At 39.5% G+C, this 15,807-nt stretch overlaps 1 protein-coding gene across 1 annotated transcript; it reads left to right on the forward strand.

Annotated features, from left to right (window-relative positions):
• The first annotated feature begins 765 nt into the window (after window positions 1-765).
• On the forward strand, window positions 766-15,500 carry si:dkeyp-61b2.1 (tumor necrosis factor receptor superfamily member 21). Its single transcript, XM_053653448.1, has 9 exons — window positions 766-906; window positions 2,305-2,347; window positions 3,951-4,061; window positions 4,155-4,335; window positions 6,220-6,575; window positions 6,722-6,862; window positions 9,067-9,086; window positions 9,188-9,359; window positions 11,255-15,500. Exons 1-9 carry the CDS (start codon window positions 853-855, stop codon window positions 11,473-11,475), a joined length of 1,299 nt encoding a protein of 432 aa, XP_053509423.1. The 5' UTR covers window positions 766-852; the 3' UTR covers window positions 11,476-15,500.
• The last annotated feature ends 307 nt before the right edge of the window (window positions 15,501-15,807 follow it).

A 15,807-nucleotide genomic window follows, 5' to 3' on the forward strand; every position in this document is an offset into this window, starting at 1 on the left:
GAGAGAGAGAGAGAGAGAGAGAGAGAATATGGGTAGTGACAGCTTAAATGGAATAAGCTTTAACGTACAATTAAGCTGCATGGTATGTAGTTTTACCTCAGTGCTTAGCTAGAACGGTGAGGTAATAAATCTCGAAATGAGAGTGTATGAGAACGAGCGAAATGTGATTAATGTGCAATGACTGTCGAGCATGCCTTTATGCGAAATGTACTTTTACCTCAGTGCTGAGGGTAAAAGCGTCGCTTGAGCCTACCCGGGGGGGGGGGGGGGGGGGGGACAAACAAAAACAAAGTATAGAAACCGTCATAGGAGTTGTAATGGTTTTAATGGAAACTGTAATGGTCCCCATTGGGTCTTTATGGGTAATTTGTTGCCTTCTATTGGTGGCGTGTTATGTCTAGTGGATACCATTAAGGACCAGTCATGGTAATGGTTTTACTGGTTGGCTGATGGTTTGTAATGGTGTTTATAATGGAAAGCATTAGAATTGTGATGGTTTCTGTTGTTTGGGGGTTTTTTTATGACTAACCATAAAAGGTTGAGGTGTTAACTCTTGAAATTAAGCATATCCCTTGTTTTCTGTGTGTGTGAAACGTGCCCTTTTATTTAGCATTACGTGGTGAAACATTTAGCTCTTCATTTTACTTCTGTGACAAGACAAGACGAGTGTCTCTCTCTGTCTGTGTGTGTATGGCACACGTTTTTTTTTTGGGTGCGCTTCGTGTGCACCACGTGACCACAGGAGTATTTAAATAAAGGGCGGCATCTTCGAACAGATGCGGTCGAGTCGAGCGGATTTTCTCTTTATATGAAGCGTCGGAATCACTGGAGATCTACAAATCCTTGCTGATCATGAAGAACCGGTCGTCTTTACCATGGCTGGTGCTTTCTCTACTCTTCTCTGCGGTGAGATCTGAATTCTTGTTAATAAAGGCTTGAGTGATGCTCTAACATCTGGGAATCTGTTGAATGACTTGAGACTTTAAGACCAGCTCACTGAGTTGAATGTATAGACTTCAATTATTTAGCATATACATTCATATATAATGTGTGTATGTGTGTGTGTGTGTGTGTGTATATATATATATATATATATATATATATATATATATATGTGTGTGTGTGTGTGTGTGTGTGTGTGTGTGTGTGTATAATATGTAAAATGAGAGCACGAGTCCAGTCATCACCAGTTGATTGTATAGATCTGCTATTATTCTAATTTATTCTAATTGAATTAGCATATATATGCATGTTGTTATGATCGAAGGAAGGATGATATGGAGCATTGTTTTTCTGATTCTAATGAAATTATTACTTAATTTGCACTCTTGCTTGATAGCAGCAGGTCATTTTCAGGCCACATCATCATATCTATATAAATGCTGAGCCATTTGAAACAGTATGTAGGTTACCCTAAAGCATCAAAGAATTTCCAGGCATTTCAGAGATGATTCTACATGATGGTGCAGTACAGACTTACTGGTAGGATTGACACTCATTTCTAGCCTTCAGCCCCTTGATCTGACCACATCGCCTGCCTGTGTGATCAGCCAGAAGATATTCTAAAACAGATCAGCTCAGCATCACTGACACTGATGTGGATGTGTTGGGTTTTTTGTTTTTGGTTTGGTTGGGTTTTTTCTTTTCTTTTCTTTTCAAATAACAGCACAGACACTTCAGTACTGTACCTTTCGAGATTGTGCCGAAGGTCAGAGCATTGCATTTCGGATATTTTTAGTTGTGTGGTTTTTGCTCTGATCTGATAAGGCTTTATAATATTTTCACAGGCTTGTACATCCCACAAAGTTCCCTTAAAAGTTCTCATGTCGTGTCAAGCGTTCTGTGGAGTTCCTTAATCTGTTCATTTTAAACACACTTTAATATTAGACTGTGATATGCCTTGTGGAAACTCGTCCGCATGTATAGTTTACTGGAAGAGATGAGCGTTAACAAAAAGGTGTAGAAGATAGAAGCTGTGTGTGGGGGAAATGCTTTTTTTGTTTTGTTTTCCCCTACGCCTTTTAATTCATAAATGAATGCGGTTTGGTGGTGCATTTGTTTGGAGTCTTGCCAGGAAGAACTCCAATAAGTTTACAACTACGGTTTGTGACTGCTTGTTGTAATTGGCAACATGACCTGAAGCTTTGTCTTTGTGCCAATTCCCAGAAATGACTAAACGCATGGTTGATGTTTTAGTACATTTGTGAATCCTCACTGAGTCAATTCTGACTCAAAGCGGATAAACAAATAAACCAACTGACTTGATGTCTAACTCTCTTGCTCTTCTTTTTCTTCTTCTTCCAGATACCTCCAGCAAAACCAGGCCCCTGTCCAACATGTGAATCTGGTAGGCTTTTCCAGAGAAATCAGTGGGAGGATTATTTATTCTGAGGTGTTTTCATGAGCAAAAAAGCAAACCTATCCTGTGGCCACAAAAACATATTTTAAGAAGGACAATATGCCTATGAAAGGTCACACCGGTGACATCATAATAATAAATAAAGGAATTGGTGTTTGGTAGACTTCCACAGAAGCATCATACAGATGAGCTCATGCTCTAAAATCAGCTTGTGTATTTGTTGTCCTTTTCCCATTACCGTGCGTGTGTTCATGAATGGAATGTTCTTGTCTGCAGATCCACTCCCCCCCCCCACCCCCCACCCCCTTCCTTAGTTATTGAGTAAGTAAAAGGAAATATCACCAAGCATGTGCACACAGGCTTTTAGACCCTGACCTTCAACAAAGAGGAAACACATTGAAATATCATAGGCTTCTCTTTTCCTACACGTAATGCATACTTTACTTACGCAACACATCTGTAATGTAGATATGGATACATGCCTGGTTTACACCCAACGCTTATCTAACACCATCTGAGTGAGCCATTTAACCAGAAAAGGACATGTGAAGGGGAACAGAACGTGTATACAATCACTCATTTTAATTTCACTGACCCACCCTTCAGTTCAGTAGTTCAGAATATATACGTGGGCTATGACTTTCCTTTTGACTGACCAAGAGTTAAATCGTGTATATGTGTGTATATGTGTGTGTGTATATATATATATATATATATATATATATATATATATATATATATATATATATATATATATATATGTGTATATATATATATATATATATATACACGTTCTGAGTCAGGAGATGTTGTTCTGTGCTAATCTGTAAATCTGTTAATACTCAACTTGTTTACCAGCGGACTTCCATGTCACAGAAGATGCTTGATTTTACTGTGAGCGTTGGTTTTCTGAGCTGGCTGTTTGCATTTCTTGCAAAAGAAAAGCTTGGCGAGTCATTTCCAGACAAAGCGTACAGTCATTGTGTGGTGCAGGTGACAGCCTCGTGGCTAGTTGTGTTATGACAACTCAGCTAACGTCAGTAGGGAATAAAACATGAAGGTGCATATGGATACTGACATTGATATATTTTCTAATTACGGCGTCAGCTGTCATGTTTTATTCCTCACAGCAGTTGTTTCGTGTATTAAATAGTCACACTTGATATCGCTGAACATCCGGGAAACAAGTTCGTGCTTGTTGTCGTTTACGTTATAGCAGCTGCATACAGGCGTTCAGTTAAAAGCACGACTTTTCTTCTCTCGCTCGTCAAGTTAAGGAGAAACCGCGAAAAGCACGAACTCCTCTGTCCTGAAGCTGTCAGAAAAGTTACAGCTTTACCTCCGAGTGTTACAAAGCGCTGACACTGAAGACTCCTTCCATAAATGTTAAACAAAAGTCTCCTTAGAGAAAATTTCCCCCTATCGACCATTACGCACGTTCTCGTTGCAGATGCACTACTGTCAGAACTGTAGTTAGGTAGAAAAACTTGTTTATTTTAACACCCCCTCATCAGAAATCCAGAATTCAACAGCACTGTTGTGTAAATATATATATAGTGTACATTATAAAGGCTGTACTGTGTCCTCACAGGCTATCGCAGGGTCTCTGGAGGCTGCAAGTGCGAGCCATGCAAAGCTGAGTATTTCTGGTCTCTGAGGAATGGACAGGGCATTTGTAACATGTGTACAACATCTTGTACTGGTAAGATCAGGAAAAATGCAAAGTGTGTATACATATTTTTTTTAATAAATAATTGAGATTCGCTCAGTTCTCGCTGTGTGTGTGTGTGCGCAGCTAAGAAAAACCTGATCCAAGTCCACCCCTGCAATCAGACAACTGACCGTAGGTGCCAGTGCAAACCCGGCTACTACTGCCCAAGTCCAGTGAACTTGACCTGCAGGAGGGACTGTGAGCCGTGCACCAACGGCTTCACCAGCACATCTAATCTACAGACATCCTGCCAGCAGTTCACTGAGTAAGCACCATGTTCTGCTTTGAGATAATCATTTCTATCTGATAACATCACTAAGATATCGTGCAGGAGCGAATCAGGATAACATTTTATTACTGTTATAGATGTAAATGCTTTATCTTTGCATTTGTCAGCTTGGATAGGTTTTGCTATCATTAGGCGTGGTTCATAACAAGCACTGCCCACCACCATCATCTCTGAAATTCCCTGAGTATGGGAGTTTTTTTCACCACTCATGTGCTGCTCATTACAGGAATGCTCAGTACATAACCCGTCACACCCAGCACTAGCTCTGCGCTCTTAACCTTGTGCTGTGTACATGTGAAATATGAACAGAAACATCTGCATCAGGTGGATTTTAGTGCTTCTCTCGCTCTCTCTCTCGCTCTCTCTTCTGGACGCAAGATTCAGTTTCAGTGCTGAGAGCGAGGGTGTGCGGCTTTTACTTTCCAGACGTGTGAAAAGACGAAAAAAATCTTTCGTGCTGATTCGGGACGTTTGAACACCGCCAGAACTAATTTAACATTTCATAAAATGCTGTTGAGCTGAGTCAGGAACGACGAGTCGATGAATCAATGAAAAGGCAGGAACTGCTGTCCACGAAGAACAGCCATGTTCATTAACAGGGGAACATAAATTTATGTTTATATCAAAGATATATAATCTAATAAATCTGATGTCTAATAAATATCCCATTTCTTTACAGAGTAGGTGAGGGAAAGAAAACATTCCTAGGTACAATATTCCTGCATGTAGTGTGATTGGAATTTTGGCTCTTTTCAGTGAGTCAGATCATTTGACTCACCAATAAGAGTGAACCTGACTCATTGCTTAAAAAAAAATACAAAATTCCTGTTTAAAGAGTTTTGGGATTTCTTTATTTTTTATAACAACGATTGGTCTTCTAGTGAGCGCTTATTCTACCTTTAATTAACAAACAATGACATGATAAATAAATAACAATGCACTATAAATAAAACAAACTTACCAAAAAAGATTCATTTTCATTTATCCTTTTAACTGAGGTTAACAGAATTACATACAGAAAATAATTATTAACACGTTGAGTCGACTCATTTGCGGATGATTCATTTTCATTTATCCTTTTAACTGAGGTTAACAGAATTACATACAGAAAAAAGGCTCACATGGGAGTTGGCTCTTGAGCATTCACATAAACGATCCAACACGTTGAGTCGACTCATTTGCGGATGACGCATCACTAATAACTTAGGTTTCAGTTCAGCTATGGTGGAGACACACTTCACGGCAACCAAACCGTTGTATGATGATTCGTTATACCTCATACCTTTTATAACTTTAAACACTTGGAATAACCGTTATGATATTTCCGACAAATGTTGCACTCTTGCTCCACCTTTTGTTTTTTGTTTTGTTTTTTTATACCAGAAATGTTCTCTGTTATAAAGGGTTTCCCATTAAGTTCAGTTCAGCCAGTAATTCATAGCATAGATACCAGTGAAAATATCTCACTGAGGTCGGTAGGGTTTACAGCCATTATTCGACATGATCATGAGAAGGAAATCAGGCTTCTGGATTCTCATGGCATGCCAAGGATATGCAGTTCTTCTCCTAGTCTGCACTTTTTTTCAACAGTAACGATGTTGTGTTCATTGAGGGTGTATGAATTTAACATACATAATAGCATTTAGGACACAAGATCTGTTTAACCGTCTGTACTGACAGAGTCATTATTAAATACGGGTGTCTATAACATCGGTATTAGCATGTTGATTCTGTAGCAGACGTGGGTTCAGCCGAATGTATGGCTTTTGTAGGTAGGCCCTGTGAAAACCCCAAACACCTACCATGTATGAAAATGATTTTGCTTGCATTTCACATGCCCGGTGTTTATGTCTCTGTCAGCTGTGCCAGTTTAGGGAAGGTGGTGATTGAAGAAGGATCGCCAACTGCGGACCGTGTGTGTGGACATCCGAAGATCCACAGCACCCAAGCAGTCAATTGGCCCATCTCTCCAAACCAGGTGTCTGAAATTTCGACAGTCCTTCCTAAGCTAAACCCCACAAGCGCAACGCCAGACACACCGAACACCACGACTCAGACACTCCCATCATCTATCCTCAAGCCCAACAGCACCCGAGCAGTCAATAATTCAGTCCACACGGTGTATCAGGTCTCTCAGAACCTGGACAGGTCTCTATCCTTTGAGACGACAGCTCCTTTAGGCGTGAGTGCCGACTTCAGAATGACTCGAGAAACCAGTACGTAGAGTAGCGTAATATGTTTTATATTATTTACTGAGTATTGTTCACACCCTTCCCTGCTTGTTCTGTTTTCGTAGCTATTGTGTAAGTTGGGTTTTCTGGTCTCATGAACTGCACGAGCGTTTTTCTCATTTCTCCAACAGAGGGCCCTGTTCCACCATCTGAGCCCCTTTCGAAGACCACTTGGATCTTTTTGCTTCTGCTGCTTGTGTCCCTGTGTCTGGTGACATGCGTGTCCTTAAAGTGCAAAAGTAGAGCCATCAAGAACAAACTCGAGTGGGCAGGTGTGTACCCACAATGCATTGCACACACTAATAACAAACAAGTTCCACATGATCTACAAGTAAATAAAACAATATTTTCAACAACACAATTTTGTGTGTGTGTGTGTGTGTGTGTGTATGGTGCTTGATCCTGACACACTATGGGTGTGTCATGATACTTATCATGATACAGATCTGATTTTTTTGATCTGATACATAAAAACCAGTCTTCAAATTAGTCCCGAGCCACTTTCATATGTGGTCCTAGATACAGATTTGATAGATATACGAGATGAGGTCATGTGACATGAATGTGGGAATTTATGCGGCTTTATCACAGTCATCATCATCCTCATCTAGTGTCTGCAGTGCGGCAAAACAACGGTGGTAACACAGCAACAGCAGTGACGATATTCAGTGGAAGGATGGGGAAATTAATGAATTACACAATATAGCCAAAAGTATGTGGACACCTGACCATCATACCCATATGTGCTTCTTGCCCAAACTGTTACCACAAAGTTGGAAGCACATAATTGTATAGAATGTCATGCCTTCCCTTCCCTTGAATTTCCCTTCAATGCAACTAAGTGGCCCAAACCTGTTCCAGCACGACGACGCCCGTGTGCAAAGCCAGCTCCATGGTGTATTAAGGTTGGAGTGGAAGAATTCGAGTGTCCTGCACAGAGCCCTGACCTTAACCCCACTGAACACCTTTGGGATGAAATGAAATGGCAACTTTGCGCTAGCCCTTCTTGCCGAAATCAGTTCCTGAACTCTTGTGGTCTTGGTGGTGAATGGACACATCTCCATACCCACGCTCCAAAATCTAGTGAAATAGTCTTAGAAGAGTCTGTTATAGCAGCAAAGGTGGAACATCTCCATATTAATGCACATGGTTTTGGAATGGGATGTTCAATACTCAGGTGTCCACCTACTTTTGATCATACAGTGTACTCGATATTTGAGGAATCAATTCAAGTAAAGGTGAAAAAAAGGAATCTACTGAAACTGAGTACTGATGGAAAACTATTGCCTAAGAATTGCCTAAGTGTTCTCATTAACGACAGATATGGATCACTTGTGGTTATGAACGTGATCTTTTAAAGGAGACAGATACGATCTGACCTGCACTGCGGATGTACTGAACATCCTTTTAACACACTCAATAGTGTTTGTATTTACTCTTTGACATTGTATACTATAACGATTTAGAACGGCATTATCTATCACCCAGACGAGGATGGGTTCCCTCTCAAGGTTTTTTCCTCATGTCGTCTCAGGAAATCAAATATGTTTGCAGCAGGGGGAGCACGGTGGCTTAGAGGTTAGCACGTTTGCCTTGCACATCGAGGGTTGGGGGTTTGATTCCCGCCTCCACCCTGTGTGTGTGGAGTTTGCATGTTCTCCCTGTGCTTCGGGGGTTTCCTCCCCAGTCCAAAGACATGCGTCGTAGGCTGATTAGCATCTCTAAATTGTCCGTAGTGTGTGTGTGTGTGTGTGTGTGTGTGTGTGTGTGTGATTGTTTTCTGCGATGGGTTGAGTTCCCAGGGATAGACTCCAGGCTCTCGCACGACCCTGTGTCGGATAAGCGGCACAGAAAATGGATGTTTGCAGCACAAAAAAACATGCGACTCAGTTCACAAATGTGTTCCCTTCCCCAGGTCTCCATCTTGAAAGGAACTTTCTGCAAATGCCCGCATTACTCTGACCAGCAGAAATGTTGACTTCTTTCTTTTTTTTTTTATGGAACTGCAAATGATGCAACAAAAATACCCCTTGCATGCAAAAACTATTTTTGATGAACAAAAAGCAAAGGAATGAACGTGCACGAAAAGAAGCGACGCTGAAATATGTTTATAATTTGTACTTCTATGACCTTTTTTGCCTAAAATAAACCCAAAGTTGAGATTATCAGCACTCATACTGGAATCTCCCTCGGTCTGCCTCTTACTGTAAACCGCATTGCCTCAGAACTCACGTGCTCTCTTTCCCATTAAAGCGCACTTCGATAGAGTTTCAGAATTACATCCTGGCGAACGCTTGAGACAACCTGAGAAACCACGGGAGTGCTTTTAAGTAGTGCATTTAACACATTTAACTCGGGCAGATTGTAATGAACTTTCACTTTATGACAATGCAATATTTAAATCAATCATCTTGCATTTATGAGAATAGGACATGCTGCGCAGAATTTCATTCTTATTCTCTTATTGTCTCTTTAGGTCTGGCATTTGAAAGATACGTGAGTGACTTTTTATTTTGCTTAATATTGCACAAAGTCTTTTTGATGATACACACAAAATCATCTCGAGCTCATTTCCGCTTTCTTCTTGCTCTTTGCAGCAGCCCGTGTTGCCCACAGCCCACCCTAACCCGCCCGTCGACATTGTGGTACCTGTGAGCGATGTCACCGACACTGTTAGAGAAGTCCAGGGTCAGGGGTCATTCCCTGGGAAAAATCAGAAGGTCACCATGGAGCACGTCGGGAAAGCGGATGGCATCAACAACACTGTTGGTGAGGAGAGCTTATAGGTTAGCCCAGGGGTATTCAAATAAAATTTGTGAAGGTCCAGCTACATAAAATTCCTCGCTTACGAGGAGGAATAAATCCGGATAAGTGATTTAAACATGAATAAATGGTCGCAAAAGGTTACCTTTTAATGCTTAAACATCTGAGCGATTAGTTTATGGCTATAAACGAGACAGTTCGTAGTGGTTTTGTTTTTGTAGTGGCGCTCCATGTTGACCTTTTTGCCACAGAACAGATTTGACGTGAATTTGACGCAGGGGTTATAAACACATACTTCTCTCGTCTGTTCTGTTTTTGTCATCAGCTTTTTTTTTTAAAGAACAAGCCATGTCATCAGTACACACAAAAAAACACTCTTCCCTTTCTGAACTGTCTGTAACCACAAGTAGGTTTAACTAGCCGTACTTATACGCTTAATCGAGTTAATTTTTTATCACAGAACAGAACTTTTACTTCGCTACGTTCTGTGCCATTCCACCATTACTGTTACATATTAATGAATATGTATTATTAATTTTTTTTAAGTGGCTCAGTCCTGGAGGGGGGAAGAAGCAAGCTAGACAGGGCTGTGCGTTATGACAAAAATGATTATCTCACGGTTTCTACGATACACGATGTAAGTATCGCGATATATAATTTTGTTATATATAACAAACCACCTGCAAAACAGCAGTAAAATAAACACAAAAGGTTAAACTGAGTTTGAAGGTACTTTTCTTTAATGCCTACAAAGACAAAGAAGATTACGTTTTTAAAAAAATTACGTCAAATCGACGGCATCCTTTCCGTACCATTTAATTTGTTGTTATTAAAAACTTTTTTTTTAAATTGCATCACCGTACCAACGATATCTCAGAAAAAATCATCACGTAATCATTTATCGCGATTATATCGATATATCGCCCAGCCCTACTAATAAAACAAGACTATTTCAAGATAGTTAAATTCCAGATTAGTGAGAAATGTCTAGAAATAGGTTTAATAATCCTAGATTTTGTTTATCTTAAGATATACAAATATATATTTGACTATATTCAAGAAATTTTCTCATGCTAAGATCTCTCATGCTTTTTTCAGTGTATGTCTATTTGTCACACATTTTCACACGTGTGTATGTGTGAATATGCATGTGCATAACTATTTGTGTTATGCACAAGAGGTAGAGTTCATGTGACAGAGCCTTAACAAAACTAAAGGCCCAGCCGTGTTGTGTCAATGCGTGTGAACGTTTGGGAGAGTGTATTATTTCACCTTCAACAAGAGTTAAACTTAAACATGTGAGAGTTCATTTATTTTATCTTGTTTATCCACTGCTTCCCATTTCCCACTTTCCTTTTGTTTTCATATCACTGTTTATATATATATATATATATATATATATATATATATATATATATATATATATATATATATATATATATATATTTTAATCATTTGTCCCATGGCGAAACAACATTTCCTGTTGTATCAGCCAAAATTTGAGCAGGGTTTACAAAGTCCTGTTTTTGTAGTTTGGGAACGAAACTACAAGTCAAGTTGCAGAAGTGAAAATCCGTACTTCCCAACAAGCATTTCAGTAGTGACTAATGTACAGAAACGACAGTTTCTGCAGCTCTCACTCCATTCCATATCCAAATCATATTTAAATTGGGGGATCCGGTCTCATTTTTCACATCTGGGTTTTCTTTCAACTATTACACTACTATTTCCTGCGTGTTTCCTTTCCACACTGTGCGTTTCTCTCCTCCCCTACATGCTGCATTGTGGCTTTAATAGTAAAAAAAGTAAGGGTTTGGTTTCTGTGTCCCAGATTTTTTTTTTGCCTGCATAGACTGTCAGGTTCCACGGCGAACCACACTCAATGCTTCTTGTCGCCGTAGGGTCTATTTTCATCTACTCCCCCGGGATGGTGATCCTCGGCTCGAACTCGAACGAGAAAAAAGAGGAGGCGGAGACGGGCACAGAAGACATCGGCGAAGACACCTGTCTCATGAGCGTGCCTCAGCAGGAATCCAGCTCCGAAGAAGACTTCGTCAGAATGGCTACACAGGAAGAGTTTGGCAAGGAGCTGAGCATTCCAGTTCCGGCCACGAGCAAATGAAATGTCCGGGTCTGAACACCGACGTCGGCTCAAGCAAAGGAATATATGAACCAGAACGGGGCATTACGAGTCACAGAGCCTCTTTGCTGGCCCATGAAGTGTAGAAAACTTGTCCTGTTACAGCAGCGAGGCTGTGAATAGGGCTGAGTTTGTTTGTATAGCACTGTGACTTTCAGGGTTTTTTCTTTCTCAGTGTGGGAGGCTGTGCGAAGACAGTGACGGAATAAGAAAAACTCCCGGGTTGCTATAGTGATAAGATGTACTGTAAATATTAATATATTAGAATATTATGATATAACGATATAATTAGAAATATCAGTCTATTATTTTTTTTTTTACAGTCATTAGACACCTTTGTGTTTGAGTACAGCTTTACCTGTGAGTTGGACAGACAGACACAGAGACAGGTGGGCCGACAGGCCGTGTTTTACTGATGAAGTGTGGGTGCACAAGCACGCAGAGCTAAAAATACCTCAATGTGGGATAAAAAGACTGCTGAATGTCAGCGACATTCACTTTAACCTGCATGTTTCAGTCACTTATTACTGTGCATGTCCCGGCAGGACCCAATGTGCTGCTGTTCTGTATTACTGTGCAGTTGTCTATTTTTCTTTTCAAGCTGTTCAAATTTCTATCGATTCATTTGCTAGGGTTTATTATAATCCAAAGCATCTTACAGTTGAGGGAAATAAGTATTGAACACGTCAGCATTTTATTCAGTAAATATATTTCCAACGAGGCTAGTCACATGAAATTTTCAACAGATATCGGTATTAACTCAAGAAATCCGGAAATATAAAGACTTCACAACATTAAACTCCATAAATAAGGTTATGTGTAATAGAGTGGAATGACACAGGAAAAAAGTATTGAACACGCTAAGAAAAAGCAGTTCTCCAAGGCAAGGTAAGGCAAGGAACCAGTTGAAATCCATAAGTAATTATACCCCTATCTGTGCAAATTAATATCAAGGTTAGTAGCTAGGTTAGTACATTGATGGTCTATAAAAAGGCTTTTCGTTAACAAGGTGTCACACAAGAAACATCTCATGATGGGTAAAAACCAAGAGCTCTCCCAAGACCTTTGCAACATTATTGTTACGAAACATATTGATGGAATCAGATACAGAGCACCATTGAGTTAATACTGGTGTCTGGTGAAAATTTCATGTGAATAGCCTCATGTAATATAATTAATATATAAATATAATATATAAATATATTTACTGAAAAAAATGTTGACACATCCAATACTTATTTCCCCCACTGGAATTCAAAAGAACTTCATCACTGAGTCATCAGGCATCAGCATCCCATCACAGGAGCAAGGATGTTAAAACACTTCTTTAGAAGTTAACAGGAAGTCATTTTGATTTTACTTGGAACCCTTTTCCAGGTCTTCCACATTTCCTCAGGCAATTTATCGTGTTTATTCTTATCTACTGATAAGGGAATACAAGGCACAATGTCGTGCTGTTGTAGCAAAATAATCGACTATAACAGCATGTCCTGAAGTGTTTTTTTATTCCGCTTCCATCACAGCAACTTGCCATATGATTGTCATCTACTAAAGAATCACACATCATACTTCTTTTTATCCGTTTTCAGTTACAGTTAATGTGGTAGAACACTCGTCGCCTCAACAGACAAGAAACCTCAAAGCATAAAACCTCCACTGTTCCAAGGGCTTTCCTGTTATGGCTTTACCTCTGACTGTTGCAAAGTGTTGACACTGGAGACTCCTTCCATAATCGTGAAATGGAAGAAAACTTCATATTTACGATTACACTGTAAAGACATTACAAATGCTGTGACTTTGCTTGTTGTTGATCTTCATGCAAAGGGGAAACGTATTTCAGTTCTGGAAAGTCTGTAGTTTTCAGACCTAGTCAAAATTTCACCATGTGAAGGATTTCCCCAAGTCTACACACACACACACACACACACACACACACACAGAGGCTGGTGGTTCAGTCATTTGTTCATTTGAAACACACCTTCTCTGTGTGTAAATATCGGGGAGCGTTACATATCAGCTCACTTTACTACGTGAGCAAAAACATGAGCACTTTGCACACATAAAGCTACATTGCTTTAAAAAGATGTCCAGGATTATTAGATGATGGCGTACTGTACTCGGACATTTATTGCTTCAGGACCTGTGTGCTAAACTAGCTAATTTAGCTAATGTTCATGACAAATGAAAGTTTGTATGTTTATTGTTAGATTTTTATAGGCTTAGCTATTGTTAAATAAACCACTGAGAATACGCTGATGCAATTTTAACCTGTAACAAATGCGAGCTAGTTAACTAGTAGTGACCTAGCTGGCTAGTGAGAAGGGTAGTTAGCTAGCTGGTTAGCTAGTGTTCATGATGGTTGTAATGACGTTTGAGGATAAAGTCCAATTCACACCAGACATGTTCCTGAAGGTTTGTTTTTGTTTTGTTTTGTTTTTTAAAGTTGCCCGTTTCACAAAACAGAACATTCTTCATTTTAATCATTGTTGTGAGGTTTGTTATTAATGTGCGGCGAAATCTATCCTGCTGCGTTTTTGTTGTTGTTGGGTTTTTTGTTTTTTTGGCGTTTTTTTTACATGGTGTTTCTTTTCACTTGTGCAAATGAATAAAGCCAAAGCGTAAACTCCATACAGACTGCTGTTTCACTTTCTGTAAAAGATTTTAAATGTATAACATACAACGTTATAACGCAAATAGGTTGCTTGTTTACTACTATCTCATATTACATTTTTAAGTAAACTGTTGTAACTACAAATTTACACGATCTGAATTGCCATCGACCGCTAGCGCATATGAAGTACACAAGCTGTGTGAATTGGACAGAAAGCTACGGTTTCTATTATTATTTTGTAAACTACATTTACTACTATTATTATTATTATGTTCGCGCTACAAGGAAGTTTCCGGTGTTAAATTCTAGTAAACAGAGTGCCGATCGAAATTCTGATTTCAAAAATCCCTCTCGTGTCTTCATGTGTCAAATGCAAACTAGCTTACGAGCAATTACGTAACTTGACTAGATATTTAAGGAAAGAAGGAGGTACGTAAGGATGTGGTCAGTTTTCATATTAATGCATATTCATAACCCTGGGATTTTTCAAGCAGGTAGATGCTGTAGAAGTGTTTCTAGAAACTGTTTAGTAATATCTTCTTCAATTTTTTTTTTTTTAAATCTACGTAAAATACAAGGTGTCCCAAAAGTCTCCATATATAGGAGAACTTAACATTTTAGTAAAATGTCTTCAGAAATTTTTCATACTTGGTTTATATATTATATATTAGTTTATATATTATTTCATACTGATGAAGGCCGAACCATCGTGGTGCTGGCAAACATTGTATGGAGACTTTTGGGACAACCTGTATTTTATTAACGGAATAAAACATGATTATTTTCCAATAACAGCACACGCCGAAGTGTTTTATACCACCACAATGATTGCAATATTTTTTTTATAAAATAACATAGTTGCATTTAATATTGTGAGGACAAGTTAGTTCCTACAGCAGCTATAAACAGTCCTTCCTTCACCTGCCTCTCTTTACTCTCTCTCTCTCTCTCTCTCGAAGTTCCATCCATCCATCCATTTTCTATACCGCTTATCCTACAGGGTCGCGGGGAACCTGGCACCTATCCCAGAGAGCATCAGGCACAAGGTGGGATACACTCTGGACGGGGTGCCAATCCATCGCAGGGCACAATCACATACACATTCATACACTACGGTCACTTTGGACTTGGGGAGGAAACCGGAGTACCCAGAGGAAACCCTCGCAGCAGAGGGAGAACATGCAAACTCAGCACAAACAGTGCTGCGGCGGGAACTGAACCTCCAACCCTGGCGGTGTGAGGCAAATGTGCGCCCCTCTCTTGAAGTTAATAAGACAGAAATAAATAAATAATAAAATCGCTGGGTTACCAAGAAACTACACCACATAAACTCCTGTCCTGAAGATGTCAGAAAGCTTACAGCGTTACCTCTGACACCGGAGGCTCCTTCCTCAAACGTAAAATAAACGTCTCCTTACAGAAAAATCCCTGTGAATGAGTTGTTGCTATAGAAACCATAAAGTATTACAGCATAAACCTGTGAGTTGCAGCTGCACTGCTGTCCAAGCAGCTAAACAGAAGTATATAATACAAAACAAAACTTCAGAACGAGCATGCTCGGACAAGCTGCCTTAATTCTTCATCATATCTCTCTCTCTCTCTTTCTCTCTCTCTCTCTCTCTCTCTCTCTCTCTCTCTCTCTATATATATATATATATATATATATATATATATATATATATATATATGTATATTGTTTTGTT

This window comes from Ictalurus furcatus, chromosome 21, assembly GCF_023375685.1.
Source record: "Ictalurus furcatus strain D&B chromosome 21, Billie_1.0, whole genome shotgun sequence".
NCBI lineage: Eukaryota > Metazoa > Chordata > Actinopteri > Siluriformes > Ictaluridae > Ictalurus > Ictalurus furcatus.

What these genes read in the sequence shown, in the direction of transcription:
- si:dkeyp-61b2.1 (XM_053653448.1), top strand. Translation starts at nt 853, where the DNA reads ATGAAGAACCGGTCGTCTTTACCATGGCTGGTGCTTTCTCTACTCTTC. An exon ending in TCCTGCCAGCAGTTCACTGA is followed by an intron (nt 4,336 to 6,219) that starts GTAAGCACCATG and finishes TGTCTCTGTCAG; the next exon opens with CTGTGCCAGTTTAGGGAAGG. An exon ending in GTCTGGCATTTGAAAGATAC is followed by an intron (nt 9,087 to 9,187) that starts GTGAGTGACTTT and finishes TGCTCTTTGCAG; the next exon opens with CAGCCCGTGTTGCCCACAGC.